General features: G+C 46.6%; 1 protein-coding gene across 1 annotated transcript in view; it reads right to left on the bottom strand.

The window, feature by feature from the left end:
* The window catches only part of LOC146353632 (keratin, type II cytoskeletal 71-like), a 28,803-nt gene extending 7,724 nt beyond the window's left edge, over nt 1-21,079 (bottom strand). Inside the window, exons 1-7 of the mRNA XM_084829763.1 lie at nt 20,903-21,079; nt 19,375-19,415; nt 13,964-14,474; nt 9,573-9,784; nt 7,908-7,968; nt 5,260-5,355; nt 4,810-4,977 (exon numbers count right to left, since the gene is read on the bottom strand). Of these exons, the coding sequence (XP_084685889.1) occupies nt 4,810-4,977; nt 5,260-5,355; nt 7,908-7,968; nt 9,573-9,784; nt 13,964-14,474; nt 19,375-19,415; nt 20,903-21,079 (1,266 nt within the window). The remainder of the gene's footprint in view (nt 1-4,809; nt 4,978-5,259; nt 5,356-7,907; nt 7,969-9,572; nt 9,785-13,963; nt 14,475-19,374; nt 19,416-20,902) is intronic.
* Nucleotides 21,080-24,445: the final 3,366 nt, after the last annotated feature.

The following is a 24,445-nucleotide window of genomic DNA, read 5'->3' on the forward strand; positions in this document are numbered from 1 at the left end:
GAAACTAGATTTGGGGGGGAGGGGGAGGGGGAGTGATGTGCAGGGGAATCCCCTTGTTATCTCCTATCAGAGGTTAGAGATAACAAGGGGATTCCTCTCCTCTTCCCCAAGGTGGGGGGTGGGGCTTCTGGAGTGGGGGGGATTGGAGAGGGGAGTGGGGGGCTGCTCAGGGAGCTCAACACTCTGTGGGCCAGATGAAGAACCTCTATGGACCGGATTAGGCTCACAAACTGGAGATTCCCCATCTGCACACTTAATAACTGGCATGAAATTCCCTTTTCCATACTATTCCCAATGGAATATTCCCCATAGAAATACTAGAAATCATTGCTGATGGAAAGAATATGTTTGAAAGGGCCCAGACCACCCCTGTCCTGGTGAGGTTGTACTCATACAATGAGGTGTGCATACATGTTTACGTGGGTGACGGAGAGGAAAAAATTAGGGATGGACGGAACACTTACATTCCGTTCCGTTCTCTTTCCACAGCAGGGGGGAGGTGCTCCGTCCATCCCCCTGGAATCCTCAACGGGGGGGGGAGGCGATCTGGTCCTCCCCCCCAGAATCCTGCCTGGCCAGCTCAGCTCCGCGGCCAAGCCGCGGAGCTGCCGGCCAGCTCTGGCCGCCCGCAGCCGAACATCTGGCCACTGGGCAGCCCTGCAGGGATGCAAATGGGGGCTGTAGTAGCCACCACCATTTGCATCCTTGTATTTAGCGGTGATAGGCTACGTAAATATTTACGTAGCTTATCACAGCAGGGGGAAAAAACCACAGCGTACGCAAATGGTGGTAGCCGCTGCCATTTGCGTACGCTGGGGTTTTTTTCCCTCTGCCATGATAGGCTACGTAAATACTTACGTAGCCTATCACAGCAGGGGGGAAAAAACCAGAGTACGCAAATGGCGGTAGCTGCCACCATTTGCGTACGGTGGGTTTTTTCCCCCTGCCATGATAGGCTATGTAAATACTTACGTAGCCTATCACGGCCTCCGCAGGGACGCAAATGGCGTCCCTGAGTTAGCCGTGATAGGCTACGTAAGTATTGACGTAGCCTATCACGGCTATGAAGAGGAGGAAGCAAATGGCGACCGCAGGACAGCCGCCATTCACAAAGCAGCACGGACGGCAGCAGGTAACTGCTCCGTTTCATGCGCCTTTTGTGGCTTGGGGGGGTGGGGGCTTTGTTCCGTGGCGGATTTCGGGGGGCTGAATGCACTGGCATTCGGCCTCACTGAGATCCATTACGGAATTCTCTGACATCCCTAGAAAAAATAATCTTTAGTTTAAGATATGGGAGTTTTCTTCCTCCCATCCTCCTGCTCACTCTCTCATGCACCCCCCTTTTCTTGTTCCTCTGATATTCTGAGTCTTAGTTCTGGGTGCAATGCAAGGAAATGTTCTAACTACCAAATACACTAACAGAATAATAATAATATGAGGTTAACTGGAGGGAATAGGGCAAAGAATTCTAGTATGGTGCTGTTCCTCAAGCTGACAGCTGGGACTCAAATCAGTATTGGGAAGAGCCTGGGATCTGGTGCTAGGGCGAATGAGCAATGCTCGAAATCACCAGGATGCTCTGAACACTGGCTTGTCGCTCATCTCATGCCTAGAAATGTCAGAGAATTCTGCCACGGATTCCAGTGAGGAATCCGTGGCGGAACAGCCTCCCGCCCCCCACCCCCCTGCGAAATCCCCCACAACAGAACTTACCTGGGGCAGATGTGGCAGCTGCCTTTACTGTGATAGGCTACGGTTTGCATGGCTGCCTTTACCATGATAGGCCACGTAAATACTTACGTAGCCTATCACGGCAAAGAGCAGGAGCTCAAAAGGCATAGCGGCCGCCATTTGCATTCCTGCTCTTTGCCGTGATAGGCTATGTAAATACTTACGTAGCCTATCACAGCTGCTTGCAAGGATGCAAATGGTGGCTGCTACAATGGCCGCCATTTGTGGCCGCAGCAGCCTAGCCGTGGCCAGAACTTCGGCTGCGGATGGCCCCAGCCAGCGGCTCCACGGAGCCGCCATGGAATGGAGCCAGCCAGGGAGGATTCTGGGGGGAGGGACGGAGTGCCTTCTTCCCACCACAGATGACCCTGTGCGGAGCCAGGTAAGCGATTCGTACTCATGCCCAATTCATGTTTGCATTTGTGTGCGCTGCTTGTTCTGCACAAATGGGGAAAATGTGCAAATTGAGCATCAATTGAACATGAAATGTTTGCAACTTTACCCTGTTCAATTTGTGCAAATTCCCTAAATTTGCACAAATTTCTGAAATTTCCTCCATAGTCTAAAGGGGGCTGATTCACTCTACAGGGGAAATTTGCGCAATTTAGGGAATTTGCATAAATTTAGGGAATTTGCACAAATTGAATATGAGCACATGTTTGGCAATTTATGAACATCTTTGATGAACATATGCTCGCACTCACGATTGCATTTGAAGTTGCAAACAGGGCTCGCTTGCATGTTTTGGGAGCAAAAACTAAATGCTCATGCATCCCTATCCTGTGCCACTGCTGGAATGAGAGTGACTGAAACCAAAGCATTCCAATAATGTTTGTCTGGAGTAAAGCAGTTCCATTAGAACTAGAAACCTAGGGCAGCAGCCATATTTCAATATGTTGCTGTGACTTGCAAAATTTCAACCAATTTGCTTTGTCACACATTGTAGTCTGCTGTTTGCATCATCAATATAGAATTTGCAGCATCAGATACTACAACTAGGGATGGGAGTCATTTGGTTCACATTTTTAGGCAAACCAACCTCATTCACACATCCCAGACTAGTATGGAGATTGGAACACTGTTATCCTTTAGACTGTGCAGCTTTTGGCTCAAAAATGTGCACAAAAATGTATATATTAGGGGAGGTTGCATACCAAACTGTGTATACAAAAATAAATGTGAAGTCTCACGCAGTTTTGGTGGGGGCATAATTGCAGACTGGTGAGGAAATTGGACTGTATTAACACATACAAAACTGACATAGACCAGATGTGTTCTGATCCATCCATCCCTAATTACAACAGTCAGTTTTCCACTTTCAAATGACGGCAGCAATGTGATTATAGGGCAGGGTGATTATAAAGTAGGCACCGGGGAAGGAAGGTGCATGGGAAGAAGGATGTGTGATGGTAATCCTTCCATCACCCTCCCCTGGCATGTTCAATTAAATCAAGGATTTATGTGTAGACTGAAGAGACAAGCTCTTGAAAACCTGGATAGGAAGCTATAGCTCAGTGGTAGAGGACATTTCTTTAAAAGTATGAAATCCCAGAATAAATTCTAGGCATCTCCCCCATTTTCCTGGGGATCTCAAGTATGAGAGTTGCTTGAGTCCTTGGAAAGCCACTAACAGTCAGACTGGGCAGCACAAGATAGATGGACCAATGGTTCAACAACCCTGGATATCTTTACCTAAAGACCTGAATATTTTTTTCCTTTCAGGGTCAAACTACACATTCTGTTAAATACATTGTCTATAGCTCTATCTTTTGTTGTTGTTTTTTTACTTAGAAGTAAGTATGGGGCCCCTGATCCAGATCAGGATTGCAGGCTGTGGGAAAGGGAAGTTTCATCTCTCCTTCCCCCACCACTATCTTGACAAAGATTCCTCCCCGCCGCACCAAATCAGGTTTTTAAAAAGCTCCCACTGGCACCAAATGGGAGCTTTTTTCTTACGCTAGTTTAGCACATTGGGGGGGGGGATCGTTAGTAGGGGACTAGGATTAAACTTCCCCTCCCCCATGTTGCACTCCCAATTAGGGTGGCCAGCATTTACTTTTAAGTAAAACAATAACCCCCTTCATGGATCACTGCCTTGTTGTGGCGAAGGGGCTTGCGTAACTCAGTGAAGCCATAAGCTATGCCGTGCAGGGCCACCCAAGACCTTCCTATCACTTCCTATCACTTCCTGGTATATAGAAGGGGAAGAAATGGAAGCAGTGACAGATTTTACTTTCTTGGGCTCCAAGATCACCGCAGACGGTGACTGTAGCCATGAAATTAAAAGACGCTTGCTCCTTGGGAGGAAAGCTATGGCCAACCTAGACAGCATAGTCAGAAGCAGAGACATCACCTTGCCGACAAAGGTCTGTCTAATCAAAGCTATGGTTTTCCCAGTAGTAATGTATGGCTGTGAGAGCTGGACTATAAGGAAGGCTGAGCGCCGAAGAATTGATGCTTTCGAACTGTGGTGCTGGAGAAGACTCTTACGAGTGCCCTGGACTGCAAGGAGGTCAAATCAGTCCATCCTAAAGGAAATCAACCCTGAGTGCTCATTGGAAGGACAGATAATGAAGCTGAAGCTCCAATATTTTGGCCACCTAATGCGAAGAGAAAACTCCCTGGAAAAGACCCTGATGCTGGGAAAGACTGAAGGCAAAAGGAGAAGGGGACGGCAGAGGATGAGATGGCTAGATAGCATCACGGATGCAATGAATATGAACTTGAGCACGCTCCGGGAGAGAGCGCAGGACAGGAAGGCCTGGCGTGCTATGGTCCATGGGGTCACGAAGAGTCGGACACGACTGAACGACTGAACAACAACAACAACAACAACAAAACAATAACAGAGCTACATGCTATGTATTTTAACATAACTTGGACTTTAACCCTAGTCTTGTTGTATTCGTATCGTTACCATAATCTGAAAGTTCACTTTTAGGCAACCACACATTTTATTTTCATCAGCAAAGTGTTTCACATCTCTCCTTTCCAAAAGAGAAAGAAAATGACGCATTTTGTTTTGATATTATGAACTCTGCAGGGTTCCATACAAAACAAATGTGTACGGTTACTCACTCTGTTTTGGTGCAAAGCATTTACTTCTTCTTTGCTCCTATGTGCAATGCTCTGATACCAGGATTCAACATTCTGGATGACAGAATCCACACCCAGGTCTCGGTGGTTGTTCATCTGTACAATGACTGCAGTCTCACGTTGAATCTGCTCTTCCATCAGAGCAATTTCCTTTAAAAAATTGAATAACATCCTAGTAAGTACATTCCATCCTTCCCATTGCCAAATGGATCAAAACAATCTGCTAATCTCTTAGTTAAATGGCTAAAATCCTGATTTGCAGCTTTACGTTTGGGGAACATTATTCTTTATTTATTCTAAACATTTACTGTGATTCTGAGTGTGGGAGGAGGGATTCCAATGCCCTGTGGGTAGAAGAGTTCCAAAAACTGGACTTTCCTTAGAAACTACTAGTGATTATTTCCTTGGGGGATTGATGAGAAGATTCCTTACCTCGTCATGCACACACCTCAGGAAGTCAGCCTCCTGTTTCATTGCTTCCACCTGAGCTTCCAGCTCCACCTTGTTTATGAAAGCACTATCTACATCCTGGAAGGTGGGGATAGAATGCCTTAAAATGTGTTCCCCCCACCCCACCCCAAACATCATCAAAAGCATTCATAATAGTCAACAGTGCATTTGATTTTGCATTTGAAGAAGGGCAGTTTTTAAAAAGCGGGATTTAAACTGGATTTGAATCCATTTATTTACTTAGAAATAGACACATTCTGATGGCAATGCTTCAGTATATTAACTTCAGATTCAAATACTATGATCCATCCCACCCAGCCCAGTGAAATAATGCTCTTTCCTAAGGAATTGCAGCAGTGCTGACGGGGCAGGACTTTTGGAAAGATGTCCAGGGCCTTAATCAACGGAATGAGCAGGTGGGTCCTCAAGCATGGCAGTTTTGGCTTTCTACATTTCGAAGTAAGTGAAGTAATACACGTTGCCATCTAAAGAGGTGGGGCCCATAGGACCTCTATGTTAAGAATCTTAGGGCACAATCCTATAGCCTCTAGTCAGCAGCTAGACAGACATAAGATAGGTCGGTTCCCTGAGAACTGACCTTCACACCCTCCTGCGCTGCCTTGCAGGCAACGCAGAGCAGCCTTGTGCTCAGCGCTTGGAAGAGGAGCATGGAGAGGTGAGAACGGGGCAGGGAAGGCAGAAATGCCAGTACGACACATCCAGCATGTCGTCCGGTGGCCGCTTCCCCCGTTCTGACTTCCCGTGGCTAGACAGCCGAAATCAGCTGTCTAGCCGCAAATGCAGGGTGGCTGAAGCACCGAGGGGACAATCCCCTCCACACTTCTCCTTCCCTGCATTGGATAGGCAATCACCTCCGAGTTTGGAGGCAGCTGCCTATCCTGGTAGGATTGCTCCCTTAATTTATGTAACTGAACCACAGAATAAACATTAGCAGAAAAGACAAGGAGGCAGCTATGGTATTGGAAAGGATTGGTGCTGAGGTCAAGGATGAACTCATTATGAACTTGGCCTGGACTTCAGACAGGCTTGAGTTCAGTTCATAAATATCCAGGAAATTCTGAAGTGGGAAATTTTGCACACCAAACTCTCTGAGTCCAAACTTGGGTTGCATCACTAGAATTAACCTTTGACCTATGTGCAAAGAGGTGGGGGCAGGAGGGGGAGAGAGAGACCTGGTTCGCACAACATGACAACGCATAGTGAGTTGTCACCCTTGTTTGTTTCAGGGTGGCTTGTCATGACATCCGAACCCAGGGATTCCCCAACATGGTTTGTTAACTACACACAAGCCACCCTGAGAACCCATGGCTTGCTGTTGGGTTGTGCAGGGTAGCTTGTTTTCAGAGTGGCTTGTCATGACTTGGTAACCCAGGAGAGTGGCTTATGCATGGCTTGTAGGAAAGGGCTACAGACCTGCCTGGCAAGAATGGTGAAAAAAACCCAGTCACTCCTTGCACTCTCACTAGTGCCACCTCCTGTCTCCATCTTCCCTCACCATCCACCCCTCCTCCCATACATTGTTGCCACCCTTGACAGTGACACTTATTATTTTTAAAAAACCTTTGGGAAGATTTGCGCATATTTAAGATTATTTTTACCACCTTTGGGGACATTTGCAAGTATTTAACATTATTTACTTTCACCTGCAGGGAGATCTTTGCAAATTTAACATCATCATCATTATTATTATTATTATTATTATTAATTGGGGGGATTTTGCACAAAGTCACAGTAACTCCTGCACTTCTTCACAGTAACTACTGTGCTTTAGTGGGGTTGTACAAATCTCCCCCCAAGGTTTTTTTTTTTTTTTTAAGATAAATACTGTATGCACAGATCTCCCCCAGTGTGGGGAAAAAATAAAGTTACGTTTGTGCAAATCTCCCCAAAGGTGAAAAAAAAAAAATCTGTGTTAAATATGCACAGATTTCCCCAAAGGTGGGGAAAAGTTCTACAAAATAAACTCTACGCTGCTAATAAGAACATTTGCGTTCATTAACAGGGTCGTGGAGTAGCATCCTGAGGTTGTGTCGCAAAGCCCATGGGATATGTGTCAGGAGAGGGGGGAATAACTAAAGGGGAAGCTAGCCATGGCAAGCCTCAGAGCTCCTGATCATCTGACAGGAGTAACATGGTTTAGTGAGCAAACAACCAACCCAGTATGGCTTATTTTCAGGGTGCCTTATTTTCTGGGTGCCTTATTGTGATGTGCAAACCAGCCCAGAGAAAGAAAAGTGACATGTAGTCAAGATTATTTAACATAGAAGAGTTATGCTTTAAAGCCCTTGAGCCTACAACCATAGCACCCAGAACCAAGGATGTAAAACCTTTTCAATGCATGCTAATAGATGAAGTCAAGTAGAGGTTCTGATAAAAAAACGTTTGTGATTTTGATTATGGACATGTTAATCTTCTAAGGCAGACAGAGGAAAAGCGTGTGTTTGTGAGGAGAAAAGATCATTTGCATGCTGTGAGCACAGATGAATGCAAATGTGAATCAATTTTTATATAGCTCTCCCTGCCTCCTCTTTTAACATTAACTATAACACTGACTCTCTTTTAATGAAATGCCAACACAAATCACTCTAGGAGCAACCTGAACTTCTCACCTTCTTAAGCAGAACAAAATCGTTCTCTGTAGCAGTCTGCCGGTTGATTTCCTCCTCATACCTGTAGGAATATGAGAGAGAAAGAGGGCATGCTGTGACTTGACAGCCTGATGCCAGGATTCCAAACACTTGCAAAGCTTCAAATGTGCATTGTCTGGATTGCACTGAAATAGGGGCAGCCACATCCTATGCACATGGGATGATTGTCTAACTAAGGATCTGGTGCTTCACTCCTTCTCCCTCTCAATCCCCTTTCATTTTGTGTCATGCCTTTTAGATTGTAAGCTTGCAGGCAAGGACTGTCTTCTCTCTTATCTTTGTAAGCCACTCTGGGCGCCTTTTTGGTGGAAGGGCAGGTTAAAAATGGTTTGGATAAAGGAAGGAAAGGAGGGAGGGAGGAACATTTGGAGTCCTGCCCACTACAATAGATGGAGACAGTGCAGATAAAAGGATGGGGGAAGGGACAGGAGGGGAAAATCCAGAACTTCATATCCACAATTAATTTAAAGGTGGAGAGCATTAATGTCTGAGGTGCAACTCTAGAGAGAAAGGGACCCAATCAGTTCCAAGGCTGTCAGCAATGCATTCTGGGTCTGATACATAGTTTTAACTTCGTTCTCATCTCCTCCCTATTTTTTCCAGAAAGTACACCAACTCTGCAGAACTCTAACATGTGTGTGTGTGTGTGTGTGTTTAAAAAAAAGGTCTCCCCATGAGCTGCCTCTTCTTTGACTTCCCTATGCACCAGATAATTTCTGGACCATTTTCATGTATGGATGTCACTCTGATTCCTTTTCACATTGGTTTATCCATGGTTATGTCAGAATGTCTTCTGATTTTAACTTCAAGGTGTTTTTTTATGTTTTAAGGGGCTTTTTCTAAGTCTTAGTTTCTCTTAAAATGTTAATCACTCAGGATATTTTTATACATGATCCACAAAGTGCAGATATCTGTACACAAGTAATATATTTGAGACTTCCTTTGAATCTAACCCGTTGGAATGTGGACAGATTTCCCCTTCAGATAAGAAATGTACCTCGATAGCAATCAGTTACAGTAGGTGAGATCAAGAGTGTCTTTGCTTCTCTTCATCTGGCAAGGACCTGGGGAGAACATGATGCCTCTTGAATCATACACACTGGTGGGCATATTGACCAAACTGTTTATGCAGAGTACCAGGGCAGGTGTGTTTCCAACTGGGTGGAACCAAAGTATAGTCTTTCCAATGGTTTTTTTGTTTGTTTGTTTGTTTTTAAGGTGCAGTAAACAGAACCCATGTAATTACTGCCCAATTAGTCTTTTGGGTGTCACTTCCAAGCTATATGGCAAGTGTTTACTATATTCAGAGAACTGTGAAAGCATTCCAAGTAGACCACAAAATTTCAATTTGCAACTTGATTGCTGTGGAGTGGAGAGGGGGGGTAGACCAAATAATTTTGACTCAGAATTCATAAGGATCAAATTTTTAAAACATCCCTGTTTCCATATCTCCTGTAATCATAGATATGCCTTTTGTGTCCCATGCAAGGAAGGATATAGAATGTGTATTGTTCTTTCTCTTGCACAAACACACTTTGGACCAATTGACTAAATCCTTAAACGGAAGTTGCTTCTTTGGCACAATGAGATTTCTCCAGCGCGTAATCAACCATTGCCAATACTTACTTGCATTTAAACTCCTCTACACTCTGTTGCATGTGGTGTAGCTGTGGCTCCATCTGTTCCTTTTCGCTCAGCAAGAAATGAAGCTGCTTGCGTAGGCTGCAGATGGAGTTTTCAAAGAGGGGTTTGAGATCTCTCCTAACAGGCAGCACTTGCTGTTTTAGGAGGCTCCATTTCGTTGCCAGCACCTTGTTCTTCTGCTGTAGGCATCGGACCTGAAATCAAAGAAAAGGGAAAAAAAACAAATGCAACTGGGATCGCCTGTGGGTGGGATACACACAGTGCTAGCTGTGTCAATCTGTAAAATTGTACCGCAGCTCACAATTAAACATTTGCCATTGGATCTGCAGCCTGATTCTAAGTGCCCTTGATTTCAGTGCAACTGACTTTCAAGTAAGTATGCTTAGGGTTGCAGCATTAAGTGCATTTCAGCGCACTACAGTGCTGGGTTTACAATGAGCTGGGTTTGGATCACTGTCTGACTTCAGGTTACAGTGAGGTGACTCTACTCTGCCTTGTCTTCTTCCTTATTGTAAATTTCAGAATGGAGGTGGGGGGTGTTGTATTAGGGCTGGGCAAACCACCCAACGTCTGGTTGGGAGGGGAGAGTCTGCCACAAGGACATCCAGGCCACTTGGGGGCCCGCAGATTTCTCCGGAGCCTTGCTGTGTCCGCTGGAGTTCGCAAAGATGTTAAAAAAGATGTGATAGGCTTGATCAGGGGATGAAGATGGTACACAAGGATAAAATGCAGTGTGTGCATTGAGTGCACTTCCAAAACATGCTCACCACTGAAACTCTGTCTGTCTGTCTGTACATGCTCTAAACCAATTCCAAACTAATTTAAAATATGTTAGAGATGAGTCCTTAGAACTCATATTGTTTAGGGATGTACGAAAGTGACTTACCTTTAACGAAATTTGATTCGAGGTGGGGGGGAGGCGCTCCGTTCCTCCCCCCCAAAATTCTGGTGGGGGGGAGGCACTCCGTCCCTCCTCCCCGAAATTCTGGCCGGGGGGGAGGCATTCCGTCCCTCCCCCCCCCCGAATCCTGGCCAACCAGGTGCGCAAATGGTGGCGGCCGTAGCCGCCGCCATTTGCATCCCTGCAGTCAGCCGTGATAGGCTATGTAAATGTTTACGTAGCCTATCACGGCTGATTTAAAAGAAAAAAAAACGTGCGTACGCAAATGGCGGCACCCATGGGCACCGCCATTTGCGTTCCTTATTTTGGCACATCTTAGTCTACGCAAACATTTACGTAGTCTATGGCAAAAATAAGGGGAACGCAAATAGCGTAGCGTCTACACTATTTGCGTTCCCCTTATTTTCGCCGTCTTAGTCTACGTAAATGTTTACGTAGACTAAGACGTGTCAAAATAAGGAATGCAAATGGCAGCGCCCATGGGCACCGCCATTTGCGTACGCGCGGTTTTGGTTTTGTTTTTTTCACTCAGCCGTGATAGGCTACGTAAACATTTATGTAGCCTATCATGGCTGACTGCAGGGACACAAACGGCGGCGGCTACGGCCGCCGTCATTTGCAGACCCGGCCGGCAGGATTCGTGGTGGGAGGTATGGGGCGCCTCCCCCCCGGCCAGAATTTCAGGGGGGAGGGATGGGGTGCCTCCCCCCAGGCAGAATTTCAGGGGGGAGGGATGGGACGCCTCCCCCCGGCCAGAATTTCGGGGGGAGGGACGGTGCGCCTCCCCCCCACCGCGAATCAAATTTCGTAAAAGGTAAGTGACTTTTGAACATCCCTAACATAGCCTATCATGTGTGTTGTTGGTTTTTTTTACTGGAAATTGCAGTGGTGGCGGCCGGTCAGAAGACCGGCCGCCGCCGCCAAACTGCTGCCGAACCGCCGCCGGAGCCGCCACTGCCAGGAGGATTCGCCCAAGGTAAGTCCCGTCCCGGGGGGGGGCAGGGTGGTGGCAGACCGTTTTGCCACCAATTTTGGGGGGCCGAATGTGCTGGCATTCGGCCTCCCCGAGATTCGTGGCAAAATTCTCTGACATCCCTATATAATATTACAATATTTTACAAGTATTAATAAAAGACTGTAGCCCTCTTCAGGCATTTTACTCATATGTTGTCCCAACACATGAGTGGGGCTGTTCTGAGGATCCACATGCCTGATGTTGTGCACTGACTATCTTTGCCCCCTTGCATCTGTGCACACAGCATGACCATCTGCTGAGATTGGACTCAATGGTCTTATAGGCCCCTTCCAACCCTACTATTCTATGATTCTATTCTATGATCTGCACAGACACAGCCTTCACACATACACATGGAACTAACTGGTGCATACGTTGACATGGATGTAGCTACTAAGTGCAGCCCTGCTCCCCACTCATGCAGGACTGCACCCATGACTAAGTGATGCATGAGTAAAACATCTGAATGAGGCTAAAAAAATTGCTATATGTATAAATAGTGCACCTCAATTTGAGTCGTATAGTTGCTAAGGGTATGAAGTGGAAGACCCCAGGTCATATCCTGTCATGAGTTGCTTCAGATAAGTTATTATCTCTCACCCTCAGCTCCCAATTGTAATTTTAAAGACAATAATATTGGCTTATCTTAATAACTGCTACACAAAGTCCTTGGAACACTTGTGCTACATTTAGAGTGCAATCCCACGCAGGCTGGGGGATGCTGGGAGCTGTACACCTTTTTTCTGTCTAAACATGCATAAGATTGAGCCCTTAGTGTAACCATTCTGGCTCAGGAAGACTTCTAAGGGTAGCTTAGGGAGTTGGAGGGGGTCATGCCTTTTTAGTATCACCAGAATAAACTGTTGTGCCAGTTTTTCTTTAAGGGTACCCAACTATCCACTCCCATGCACAACTTCCCCTCCCCAATCTCTCACACATTCTTCCTTTCCCTACACGCCCGCTATCTTCCACTTTGTTCCTACAGAGGGGCATGGCATGTGTGTGATTTGCAAATGATCTGCAATGGCAACCCATGCAAACCAAGCAGGCCACTGTCCATCCTTCCATTCAGTAACCTCCATCGTAGCTGCTTACATTCCTATATGAAGTACCAGGGTTACCAGGTACCAGGGTTAACACTGAAAAGCTATAAAAACAGGGTGGAGATTATCATAGCCCATATCATGCCCGTGATCTGTCCCTTTCTATGCTGTGTTAGGGATTTCCTCCTGCCTCCCCCACCTGAACTGCCCTCCAAATTTCATCTAAAGCAACAAATTAAAATGAAATGGAAGTGCTCTGCCACCCCAGTCAAGTATCTGTGGGAAGTCTGATGAAAATGAAATGTGTTTTTCCAAGGTTAGCTACATTGCTCAGGGAGGTCTCATACATTTCTAGGTACACCGCACTTGGCAACAGTAAATCCTGCCATTACAACAGCATCAACATGTATAAAATATTGCAAGGATTCTACTTCAGGATTTTCTGAAAGGTGTCAGCTATCACACTCTGCATGGAAAAATAATACCATAACACCTTTTGAATGTATGTACTATGATGCTGGTAACTTTATTTTAGAGTTTTGTTCACTTCGGTTCATGTGGTCCTTTAGCATTCAGGATATTACTGGTATTCAGTAATAGACACGATACAAGTCAACAACTTTCACAGTTTTGAAGAGAAAAATATAACCAGACTATTACTGGATGAATCTGGAAGTCATTTAGTATCAAATAAATACTTACGAAAGTGAGCAGAACTGGCAGATAAACACACATACATACATTCACAAACACCAAGCCAGATTGCAACATTCAGGAGAATGATTCTCCAGATCACAAATTCTACAATGTCTGTTTTATTTATGTACGTACTTTCTCATATCTGTAAATACCAAACACCTGTACCAGCTGGAGTGTGTCCTCCCCCACCCCCACAGGATCATCTACCACCAACTAGGGATGGCAGAGAAATCTGCCACAGACTCCAATGAGGCCGGATTCTTTAGAATCTGGCCCCCTGGAGTCTGTGGCGGAATGGACAGCTCCCCCCAGCCACCCTACGAAGGCCAGTCGGGACGGACTGTACCTGGCAGCAGCCGGTCTAGGTCTGTCATCGTCGTTCCGTTGTCTTTGTTCTGCCGGGCTGTGGATGCAAATGGCATTTGCGTCCCTGCCCTTGGCCATGATAGTTACGTAAATAACTGGGAGTCCAGCTGCGGATGGACCCAGCCGGCAGCTCTGCGGACTCGCTGCAGAGTGGAGCTGGCCAGGGAGGATTCCGGGGGAGGGACGGATCGCCTCCCCACCACAGACCCCTTCAGCGGATGGGTAAGTAGGTTTTGTACACCCCTACCACCACCAACCCTATGAGAAGAAACATCAAATGCCAGCTCCTGTTCTGGGGGAAGGGGGTTGTTTTGAATGACTGAATGAACAAATTAATTAAGACACTGACCTGGTCAATGAAGCAAGCAAACTGGTTGTTGAGAGATTTCATCTGTTCCCTCTCATTAACTCGTATTTTCTGGATCTCGGGGTCAAGTCCTACATGGAATGGTTTTAAGAGGTGTTCACTGAAGTTGATTCCATGGATGTGGTCATGTCGAGAGCTGCCAGCATAATTTCTGAGCATAACATAGCTTCTGGGAATATCATAATACATTCTACCACCATAGCTCTGACCAGCATAGGGAATGCAATGTCCAACACCGGGGCCTCCATAGCCCCCAATTTGGTAGCTTCCACTACAAGATATTCTTCTGCTTCCACCTATATTTGAGAGACTCCTGGTACTATAGCCACCAATTCCACTTCTTCCACCAGGCTGGGATATGGAAGGTGTAATCCGTCTACTTCTGCTTAGACTACATATGTCAGAAGCAGAGGAGAAACCTCTTCTTCCAGAAAGGGAGTTTGCCACAATCAGTTGTCGGCTCATGCCCAAGCCGTATGAGACTATAATGGTGCTGCGGGAGAGAAAAAGGAAAGGGTCCCCTCTAGTATGACACTCTCAAGCTTCTGCTTTATATCTCTTTGTGATATCTGGGCTTGGTTGATTCAGAAAAAGTAATATCATTATGAGGCCTTCCTTTGGGCTTGGTTTTGCCTGCCAGCAATAAATGCCATTGCAAAACAGCAAAGTACACATAAAAAAATTGCAATGAAAGGGTAAGGGATATATAAAATGCTTAGTTTGCATATCCAGTGCACAAGATATTATGCATTTTAAGACTTGTCTCCATCTAAATTAATTACAGTTTAGCAAATTTAGTCCAGAGTGTCTTGTTGATTTGTTTGTTTTTAAGTATGTAGGCAAGGTAAACATTTAAAAATCCCCATGAAAAGTGGGGCTGTGCAGGGACCCCCAATCTGACTCGAAAGCCGCTTTGTGGCTTCAGAGACAGGCCCGATTCGGCTCAGGCTGATTTAGCCCCCCCCCCCAACCTGACTCAACCCTGAACCCAAAGCGGGATTTGGATGGCTAAACCCCACTTCAGGTCCCCCCCGACGCCCCCACACAAACCCTCAGCTCCTTACCTTACCACTGCCTCCTCCTCCATCACTGCCACCCTGTCCTCCACTGCCACCAACTCCACCGCTGCCCCCTCCTCACCACTGCTGCCTCCTCCTCCTCCTCCTCCATCATCACTGCCACCAGCTCCTGAGGCCTGGATGCATGCCAGCTGTTGTTGCAGGGAGTCACCATTTTTAAAATGGCAACTTCCAGGATGGCGACTCCATGCAATAAGAGCCAGAAGGGAGGAGGAGGAGGAGGCGGCAGCGGCGGCGGTGGCAAAGCCATCGCTGACAGTGATGACAGCAGTGAAGGAGACAGCAACAGAGGAGGAGGCTGTGGAGGTGGCAGTGGCGGAGGTGGGAGGCTCAGGTAAGGACCTGGAGGTGCCAGCGTGGCTGGGTCGGGGGTGCCCAAGCTCCAAAGCCCACCGAGCACTTCAGAGAGCCTCCAGCCCACTCCGGGTTGCTTCGTTCCCCCTCCACTTTGCCTCGGAAGGGGCTTAAAGTGACCCAAAGCAGCCCGCTTCAACTCGGGCTTCAGGACTCAGGCTGAAGCGGTGCAAGGGTAAGAATATATATATATATATATATATATACACACACACACACACACACACACACAAACACACACACACGTGTGTGTGTGTGTGTATGCTTGCATATCCAGTGCACAAAATATTATGCATTTTAAGAATTATCTCCATCAAAATGAATTATAGTTTAGCAAATTTATTCCAGAGTGTCTTTTTTGTCTTGTGTGTTTTTGTGGTTTTATTTTCCACTAAGTATGTTAGGTAATGCTGATGATACGATCTTACTGGAATTCCCTTATTATAAGGCTTGCCAAAGGGGATATGTCATGTGGGTTCTTTGTTTAAGAAGACTACTTATAATAAAAGTACAAAAATGATGTTAGACATGACTACTTCTTTACATTTTTGTAGGAGTCAGCATGGTATAATGGCCAGAGCGTTGGACTAGAACCTGAGAGATCCATCGGTCAGAGAAGGAGTAGATGCAGGCAGCTCACTTCCCCATTCCCTGCCAGAAAGAAGCGACAGCAGACCTGGGACTGCAGGGAAAAGAATGCTCAGGCCCCATCCATTAGCCAAAGGAATTAGAGCCACCATTCAGTGCAGGAACACCAGGTAGGGAAGATAGTCCTGCTGGCCCTAACTGGATATAAATGCCTGCTTATGGCTCACCACTTTCTTCGGGCCAAAGAACTGATCTCCCCACTCTACCTTTTCCCTCCACTCCCCTCCCCTTCCATGTCTTGTCTTTTTAGTCTCTTAGCCTGTTGGCAAGGTCTCTCTCTCTCTCTCTCTTTATTGATGAGAGCTGCTTTGGGAGACAAGAATTGACTTAAAAGCAGGATAATCCTATGCACTTTTAGACAGAAAGAAGTCCTACAACTCCCAGCATTCCCCAGCAGAGAAAGCCCTCTCACGTGTGATCGCCCCTTACTGCTCGCATGGGTGGGCAAATGAGAAGGGCCTCTCTTTCTGATCTTAAAGTGCAGACAGGCTGATAAGGGTGAAGGCTGTCCTTCAGCTAACATGGTCCCAAACCATTTAAGGCTTTAAAGGTCAAAACCAGCACTTTGAATTGGACTCAGAAACACACTGGTAACCAGTGCAGCCAGTGCAGTATAGGCATTAAGTGGTTGAATCACCTCGCCCACACCAATACTTGGGCAGCCTCATTCTGCATGAGCTGGAGTTTCTGAACTGTCTTCACAGGCAGCTCCACATATAGCACATTACAGTAGTCCAGCCTGGATGTGACTAATGTGTGGATAACTGAGGCAAGGTCAGTCCTCTCCAGATAGGGCTGCAGCTGGCATACCAGCCTAAGCTGGTAAAAAGCACTCCTGGACACTGCAGCCATCTGGGCTTCCCCAGTTAGCTCAGAGTCAAGGGGGACTCCCAGACTGCGCACTTGGTCTTTCAGGGGGAGTGCAACCCCATCTAAGACCAGTTGTAAACCTCCATCTGAAGTAGCTGGCTTCCCATCCCACAGTACCTCCGTTTTGTCTGGATTAAGTTTCAGCTTGTTCACCCTCATCCATCCCAAAACAGCCTCCAGACACTGGTTCAAGAGTCCCTGGGATGTGCAGATGGAAATGAGAGGTAGAGCTGAGTATCATCTGCATACTGATGACATGTCAGCCCGAACCTCCTGATGACTTCCCCCAGCAGTTTCATGTAAATGTTAAAAAGAATGGGGGACAAGATAGAACCTTGCAGCACCCTACAGGCTAATGGCCATGGGGCGGAACCAAAGTCCCTCAGCGCTACCTTCTGAGACCGCTCCTCCAGAAAGGATCAGAACCACTTTAAAACTGTGCCCCCCAAGCCCAGTCCAGATAAATGACCCAGAAGGGTACCAAGGTCAATGGTATTGAAAGCCACTGAGAGGTCCAGAAGAACCAACAGGGTTGCACTCCCCTGATCCATTCCCCAGCGTAAGTCATCAACCAGGGTGACCAAGGTCTGAAACCTGACTGGAATGGATCTAAGTAATCAGTTTCATCCAAAAATGGCTTGGAGTTGTGAGCCACCACATGCTCCAGCACCTTGTCCAAGAATGGCAAACTTTACACAGGGCAGTAATTTTCTGGAACCATTGGATCTAAATTTGGTTTCTTCAGCAAGGGCCTCACCACAGCTTCTTTCAAAGCCATGGGGGCCTCACCGTCCCTCAAGGAGACATTTACCACCTCAGAGATCCAGAGATCCAGCCCAGCTCTAGCAGATTTGACAAGCCAGGATGGGCAAGGATCTAAAGGGCAAGTAGTGGGCCTCAGTCCTCCAAGCAGTTTGTCCATGTTCTCACTCAGGTTGCACAAGCCAAAAGGTATCCATAATATGACTAGATGGTGCACCAGCCCCATCCATATCAGACTCTGTCAAAACAATGGCATCCAAGTCAGCATGAATACGAGCAATGTTATCTGCAAAGTCTCTGGAAAATTGTTCACAGTGGACCTTCGAGGGTTCAAGTTTTTGTGTTCCAAGGCCCATGCCCAAGAGGCCTTTAACCACTAACGGTAGGCAGAGACAATGGGTTGCAGTAGGTGGAGCCAAGGGGGTTGCATTCATCCACAGTAGGGATGTACGAAAGGCACTTACCCTTCGCGGATTATGTTGATGGTGGGGGGGAGGTGCTCCGTCCTTCCCCCCAGAATCCTGGATGGGGGGGGAGGCACTCCGTTCCTCCCCCCCCCCCGGAATCCTGGCCGGCTGGCTGTGCTCCGCAGGGATTCTGTGGAGCCGCCGGCCGGCTCCGCCAGCAGCCAGACATCCGGCCGCTGGCTAGCAGGGACGCAAAGGGCGGCGGCCATAGCCACCGCCGTTTGCGTCCCTGCAGTCAGCCGTGATAGGTGACGTAAATGTTTATGTAGCCTATCACGGCTGATTTAAAAGGGAAAACAACATGCTTACGCAAATGGCGGTGCCCATTTGCGTTCCTTATTTTGGCACGTCTTAGTCTAAGTAAACATTTACGTAGACTAAGACGGCGAAAATAAGGGGAAAGCAAATAGCGTAGTGTCTACGCTAAATGTTTACGTAGACTAAATGTTTACATAGACTAAGATGTGCCAAAATAAGGCACAAAATGTTTGCGCTAAATGTTTACGTAGACTAAAATGTGCCGAAATAAGAAACGCAAATGGCGGCGCCCATGGGCGCCGCCATTTGCATATGCGCATTTTTTTCTTTTAAATCAGCCGTGATAGGCTACGTAAACATTTATGTAGGCTATCACGGTGTTTTTTAAAAATCTAGCCATGATAGGCTATGTAAATCTTTACGTAGCCTATCACTTTTTGTTGTTGTTGTTGTTTTTTAACTGGAAATGGCAGCGGTGGCAGCTGGTCGGAAGACCGGCCGCCGAAGCCTCCGCCGAACTGCTGCCGAACCGCCGCCGGAGCCGCCACCGCCAGGAAGATCCACGCATGGTAAGTCCCATCCCGGGGGGGGGTGGGGGGGCAGACCATTCCGCCATGGATTTCGGGGGGCCGAATGTGCTGGCATTCGGTCTCCCCGAGATCCGTGGCAGAATTCTCTGACATCCCTAATCCACAGGATAAACCCATTGTACAGAAAAGGCATACAGAGGTAAATTAGCTTTGAGCTCATACCTGCAAAGCACAGGATGGGTGTGGGGAGATCCACACAGCAGTAGAGAACCACACCTTTGGACTCACATTTTTCTGTTTCAGTGTCCATTGTACAACAAAGAGAAACTAGACAAGTAATGTCAAGATTATTCATGCAAACCAAGGGGGCTGTGATCTGTTTTACACACAAACGCACATGTGGAATTTTACACTCTGTTTCTTACTGTAAGCACGTGGGGCCTAATCCAGGTTGGCACTGCCCCACCTGCACAAAGCAACAAGCCACCCCTGCCACTACTGTTAGCAACAGCAACAACACGGGGATCCACCTTCCATGAGATGAAGGGATCTTCCATAAAGGAAGGGCTCTGCTCCCAGAAGGACCCTCCACCCATATTTTGGGGATACCCCCACCCCACAGACACACACACCCCACAGCGTACCCCATTCAGCAGGGTTTCTGATTCTCTGTGTAACATTTTCAGGGGGGCTGGGGGGGCTGCCATGGGAAGGAGGGGCAGGGAAGTCCACTTCCATCTACATGGAATCCCAACAACAACAAGAAGTAAACACTTCAGAAAAAGGAGAGCCAGTGTGGTGTAGTGGTGAGAGTGTTAGACTGGTTGCCGGGAGATCTGGGTTCTAGTCCCCACTTGGCCTCGGAAGCTCACTCGGTGACTCTGGGCCTGTCACAGACTCTCAGCCCAACCTACCTCACACAGGGTTGTTGTTGTGAGGCTAAAATGGAGAGGAGGAGGAAAATGTAAGCTGCCTTGGGTTCCTTGAAAGAGGAAGAAAGGTGGGATATAAATGAAATAAATAAACAAACAAACAAACACTGTGATGAGGCATATTTTCTCTAGCCAGAATATTTCTTCAGTACAGTGTAATTGGAAGGCGCCCTCCAGTGGAATTCATTCTGTCAACACTGCTTACACTCAACATAAAGCAAGAGCAGCCCTGGAACTCAACTAAAAATCTACCAGACCTGATGGGAATTGCAACCAGTAAGACCAGAAGATCTGATTTCTTTGATGTCAGAAATGGAAATCCACTCCTTACACACACAGAAAGTTAGAGCTCACTTTCATCTTTGATTTCTACTTTTTAAAAAACCAATAATAATAACCAAGCGTCCAAGCACCTTTTGCCAGAAGGCAAAAACACCTTCTCTTTCCACTGACGAAACAGATGCTAATCTTAGTATTAGCATTCAAGTGCAAAACCAGTCAGCAGACTTGTTGACAGATGATGCATATATCAATCAACAACCTACACGGAAAAGATTCCTGAGACGTGAAGTCCTTCAGGGGCACTTAGAATATCCAAAAAAAAAAGAGCTTTCACCACTTCTGTTTTCTGACAAGGCATGCAAGTATGTCACATTGCTTACATGTGAAGAAGAAGAGGGGGAAATGGAACAAATAAGACCAATCTTGAGCAAAAAAAAACACACCCTTTCCTTGCCTCCTCCATCCTAACCTGGATAGCTTGCAGTTTCCAGTAGAAGGCTACAGTTTCTTTAACAACGCTGGACCACAGTGCTTGTTTTTCCAATGTGGTTTTAGAGATTCAGCTTCAAGGGATACTTTTAAAGAGCATAGGACACAATCCACCTCTTCCAGTGTGTGTGCGCGCACGCGTGTGCGCATGCATGCACAAAGCCTAGATTCTTCTGTGTCTCCTTGCTGAGCATGCGCATAAGATAGCACACCAAGCAGCCATTATTAGAAAGACGAGACCCTTCCTCACCTCTTTTCTCATCCACAATGCAGACATCTCATGCCCAGCAGTGCAGTGAAACTTGTAATTGGGGAAGTTCACATTGGATGGCTCCACCTCGAAGACCATTTCAAATTGGGCCCAGACTTCTTTGACGTTGGCACCCATTTGGAAAAGGGCCCATTGAACTGGTGACCATGACTCCATCTCTGTCACTTCCTTCCCCAAACACAATGAGGCACAGCAAATCTAGGCCTCAGGATTTAGGTCCGGATTCCACCAGAGGCACGCATGGCAGTATCTAGTTGTGCCAGGGAGTGATTTTAGTATTTATGTTGGTTTCCGGTCTTTATGCTGCTTTTATTCTGATTGTGCTTTTTATTTTTTAATGATGTGTTGCATTTTTAGATAGTGTCAACTTCCCCCATATGTGTGTGTGTGTGTACACACACACACACACACACACACACTACTATCCATGAGAAATGTAGGGTTCAATCCAACATCATGTATGTGGACTTCTGCTCATGAAGTGGGTCTTTCCCTTGCTCTGCTCCCCACTAGAGCCCCATGCAAGGCCCCCAAGTCTGCTCCAGAAGATCCTCCCACACTCCAGAGCATTTTGGGGAGGTTGGGGGAAGACTGCAGGGGGGGGCAACCTTTCTGCCAGCAATGTCCATTCCACTGGTGGACGGACAGCAATTGATCCATCCCATCATTCCCATGCTTCCCAGTGACAATGGATACAGCCTGGGCTACAATTGCCATGAGCCCTCAACACCCTGGTAAATTTGGGAAAGGGAGCAATGGCAGGAAGGGCTTGATGTGGGGCTGTGTGGCAGCTGCAGGCCAGGGAGGCCTCTAAGGGCCGTTCTTATTTTGATTATGTAATTGGGAGCTCAATGGGGCCCAATCTGGCATGGTGGCAAATTAAAACAGCCCCTTCCATACCCCTGAAATGCTACACAGAAAGTCAGGGGACCCTGCTGAGTGGGGTGTGAGCTGTGCTGTGAGGGAGGAGAGGATTCCCCCCAAACTGGCTGGAGGTTCCTCCTATGATCAGAAAGCAGATCCTGGATCCATCCCAAATAGGAAATGATACAGAGTACTTGCTAAAGTCCATGTTTTATACCTTACTTCCCTCTCCTCAGAAAAAGCGCATCTCTAAATCTGCAATTTATCTCACATTCATGATTGGCCACTCATGGAAGTTTGCAGGCCCATTACACAACTTTGCAATCCTCCACTGATTTTCCCACCATTCCCCCCCATCTATCTCATGTTATCCCCAAACGGGGGGAAAATGCAGTATTTTTTCAGCCTGCACAGCAAGAGCACCATGGTCTGCCCATGTACTTCTCCCATAGCGCAAAAAAGCCACTTAGTTTGTGATTGTTGGGGGCCTGGTCATGATGATGGCAGTGACACTGGGGTGGTGGACTTACCACCATGCCATGACTAAATGCAATGCACCGACTTTTGTTCCCGACTTCAGCTGCATACTCTACAACACAGAACGGCCAGCATGCTGGCATTCCCGCAGTTCGCAAGGAAGCCAGTGCCTGTGGGGGCAGGGTTTGGGCAGTTCAATGGAGGTTGCTGTCCACCCACACTGCGTGTCAATCACAACCAAACCACCAGTAAAACGCAAGGGAGGGAAAGGGGCAGGAACCAGAGAGGACATTTCAGGATGACCCCAGTGTGTGTAATGGCTTTTTGTGAAAAAAATAGCCACCCTGTGAAAAGGTGAGGAACAGAATATAATGAGATAGAAACAACTGTGTAAAGGAGCCCAATCTAATCCCACGATGAAACCTGATGGAGAAAATCCCAGTATTGATGCAGATTTATGCCCTCGTGTGATGAACCCCAAAGTCCCTTCAAAAATATCTATGACTTGGAATGTTGAAAAAGAGAAAGTAAAATCAAATCCACAGTTTTGTAAGCAAAAGAAGACTGTGCTTGAGACTTTTTCTTCCAAATTATTCCAGCCCCAGTGTTTATACAAATTGCCCATGTATGTCTCGCCATTCCCACTAGGTGGTGCTAGTCAATGCATATCATATCTTGATTTATAAGGCCTTGGTTATGTCTCACATTTCAAGTGAAAGAGTCCATCACTATTGAAATCATAAGCTGCCCATTGGAGAGAATGACAGCCATCAGTATGAAAGAGTCATAGAGTTGTAGGGGCCTTCTAGTCCACCCTCGGCTTGATGCAGGAAATCCAGCACTGGAGCATCCCCAATAGATTGCGGTCCAACTTCTGCTTGAAGACCTCCAGTGAGGGAGAGACCACCACCACCCTGGTTAATTGGTTCCATTGTCAAACTGTCTCTTACCATTAAGCCATTTCTCCAAATGGCCAACCAAAGTAACTTTGGTTGTAACCTGTAACTTAAGTCCATTAGATCTAGTTCTGCCCTTTGCGGCAGCAGAGAATAAGGCTTTGTCCTTTTCTATGTGACTGCCCTTCAGATATTTGAAGAGTGCTACCATGTACCCCCTAGGATAAACACGCCCAGTTCCTTCAACCTTTCCTCATAAGGACTTGTCTTCCATAACTCTGCCATCTTTGTTGCCCTCCTCTGAACCCATTCCAGTTTACCTACATGCTTTTAAAACGTGGTGGCCATTCATCAAATGAACGGTGCTCCTGCCTGGAAGGCCTTTCAGCTCACGTTCTTCGGGATAAGGTTCTGAATATGCACATTGACACAACCTAGCCTAGTGATTACTAGGGATGTGAGCATCAGCAAAACTCAACCTCACCAAAGTTCTCCAAATTCCATCTTGAAGCTCATTCCAGCTCAAGTCCATATCAGATTGCGAGCTTCATCTTTTCTTTTCACATGAAAATGTGTGTGCATTTTTATGAGTATTTTTCCACATGTATACATCAATTGTGGATATCTTTGAAATATACACATTCTTCTTCCATAGATTAAAGCATGTTTGTGCACATTTTCCAAAGGTATGCATTTGTTTCATGTGGATTTTTCAAATGTATGCATGCTGTTGAATGTACTTTTGGATCACATTACAAGCTCGGAAATGTATGGACGTTGACCGCAGATTGCGTTCAAAACCGTATTTGGTCTGGAAGGTGCAAACTGGGTTAATCAAAAATGAACTTAAACAAGTCTCTCATAAATCTTTAGTGATTACTTAACCCTACAACGAAAACCAGTAAAGCAGAATGGGCAATTACTTCAGACAACTAGAGAGAAAATGTTCATTTATTTAGAGCAGGCCCCAGCATAAGAAAGGGGAATGGCTGGCACAATTAAGACAAAGTCTCAAGCAAACAATAACATCATTTGCCTTCTCCTTCCCAAAATGCACATCATGCAGCTTTTAGAGACAGCCAGCAACTTTGGTGTACAAGTCACTGCAACATCATTGAACTGAACTGGAGACCGTCTTGGCAGGCTCAGAGTCAAACTAGATGGGACACTGGCAGACCCACCTCCTTAAATGCAGGCTTGCCCCAAGCATGGGCAAAGCAGACAGCAGGAACAGATTTAAAAAGCAGGAAGGGAATGATGTGAGCCCATGATCCCATTAAGATGT

This window comes from Heloderma suspectum, chromosome 2, assembly GCF_057233095.1.
Source record: "Heloderma suspectum isolate Gila_16-S chromosome 2, 16-S_ref, whole genome shotgun sequence".
Classification (NCBI taxonomy): domain Eukaryota; kingdom Metazoa; phylum Chordata; class Lepidosauria; order Squamata; family Helodermatidae; genus Heloderma; species Heloderma suspectum.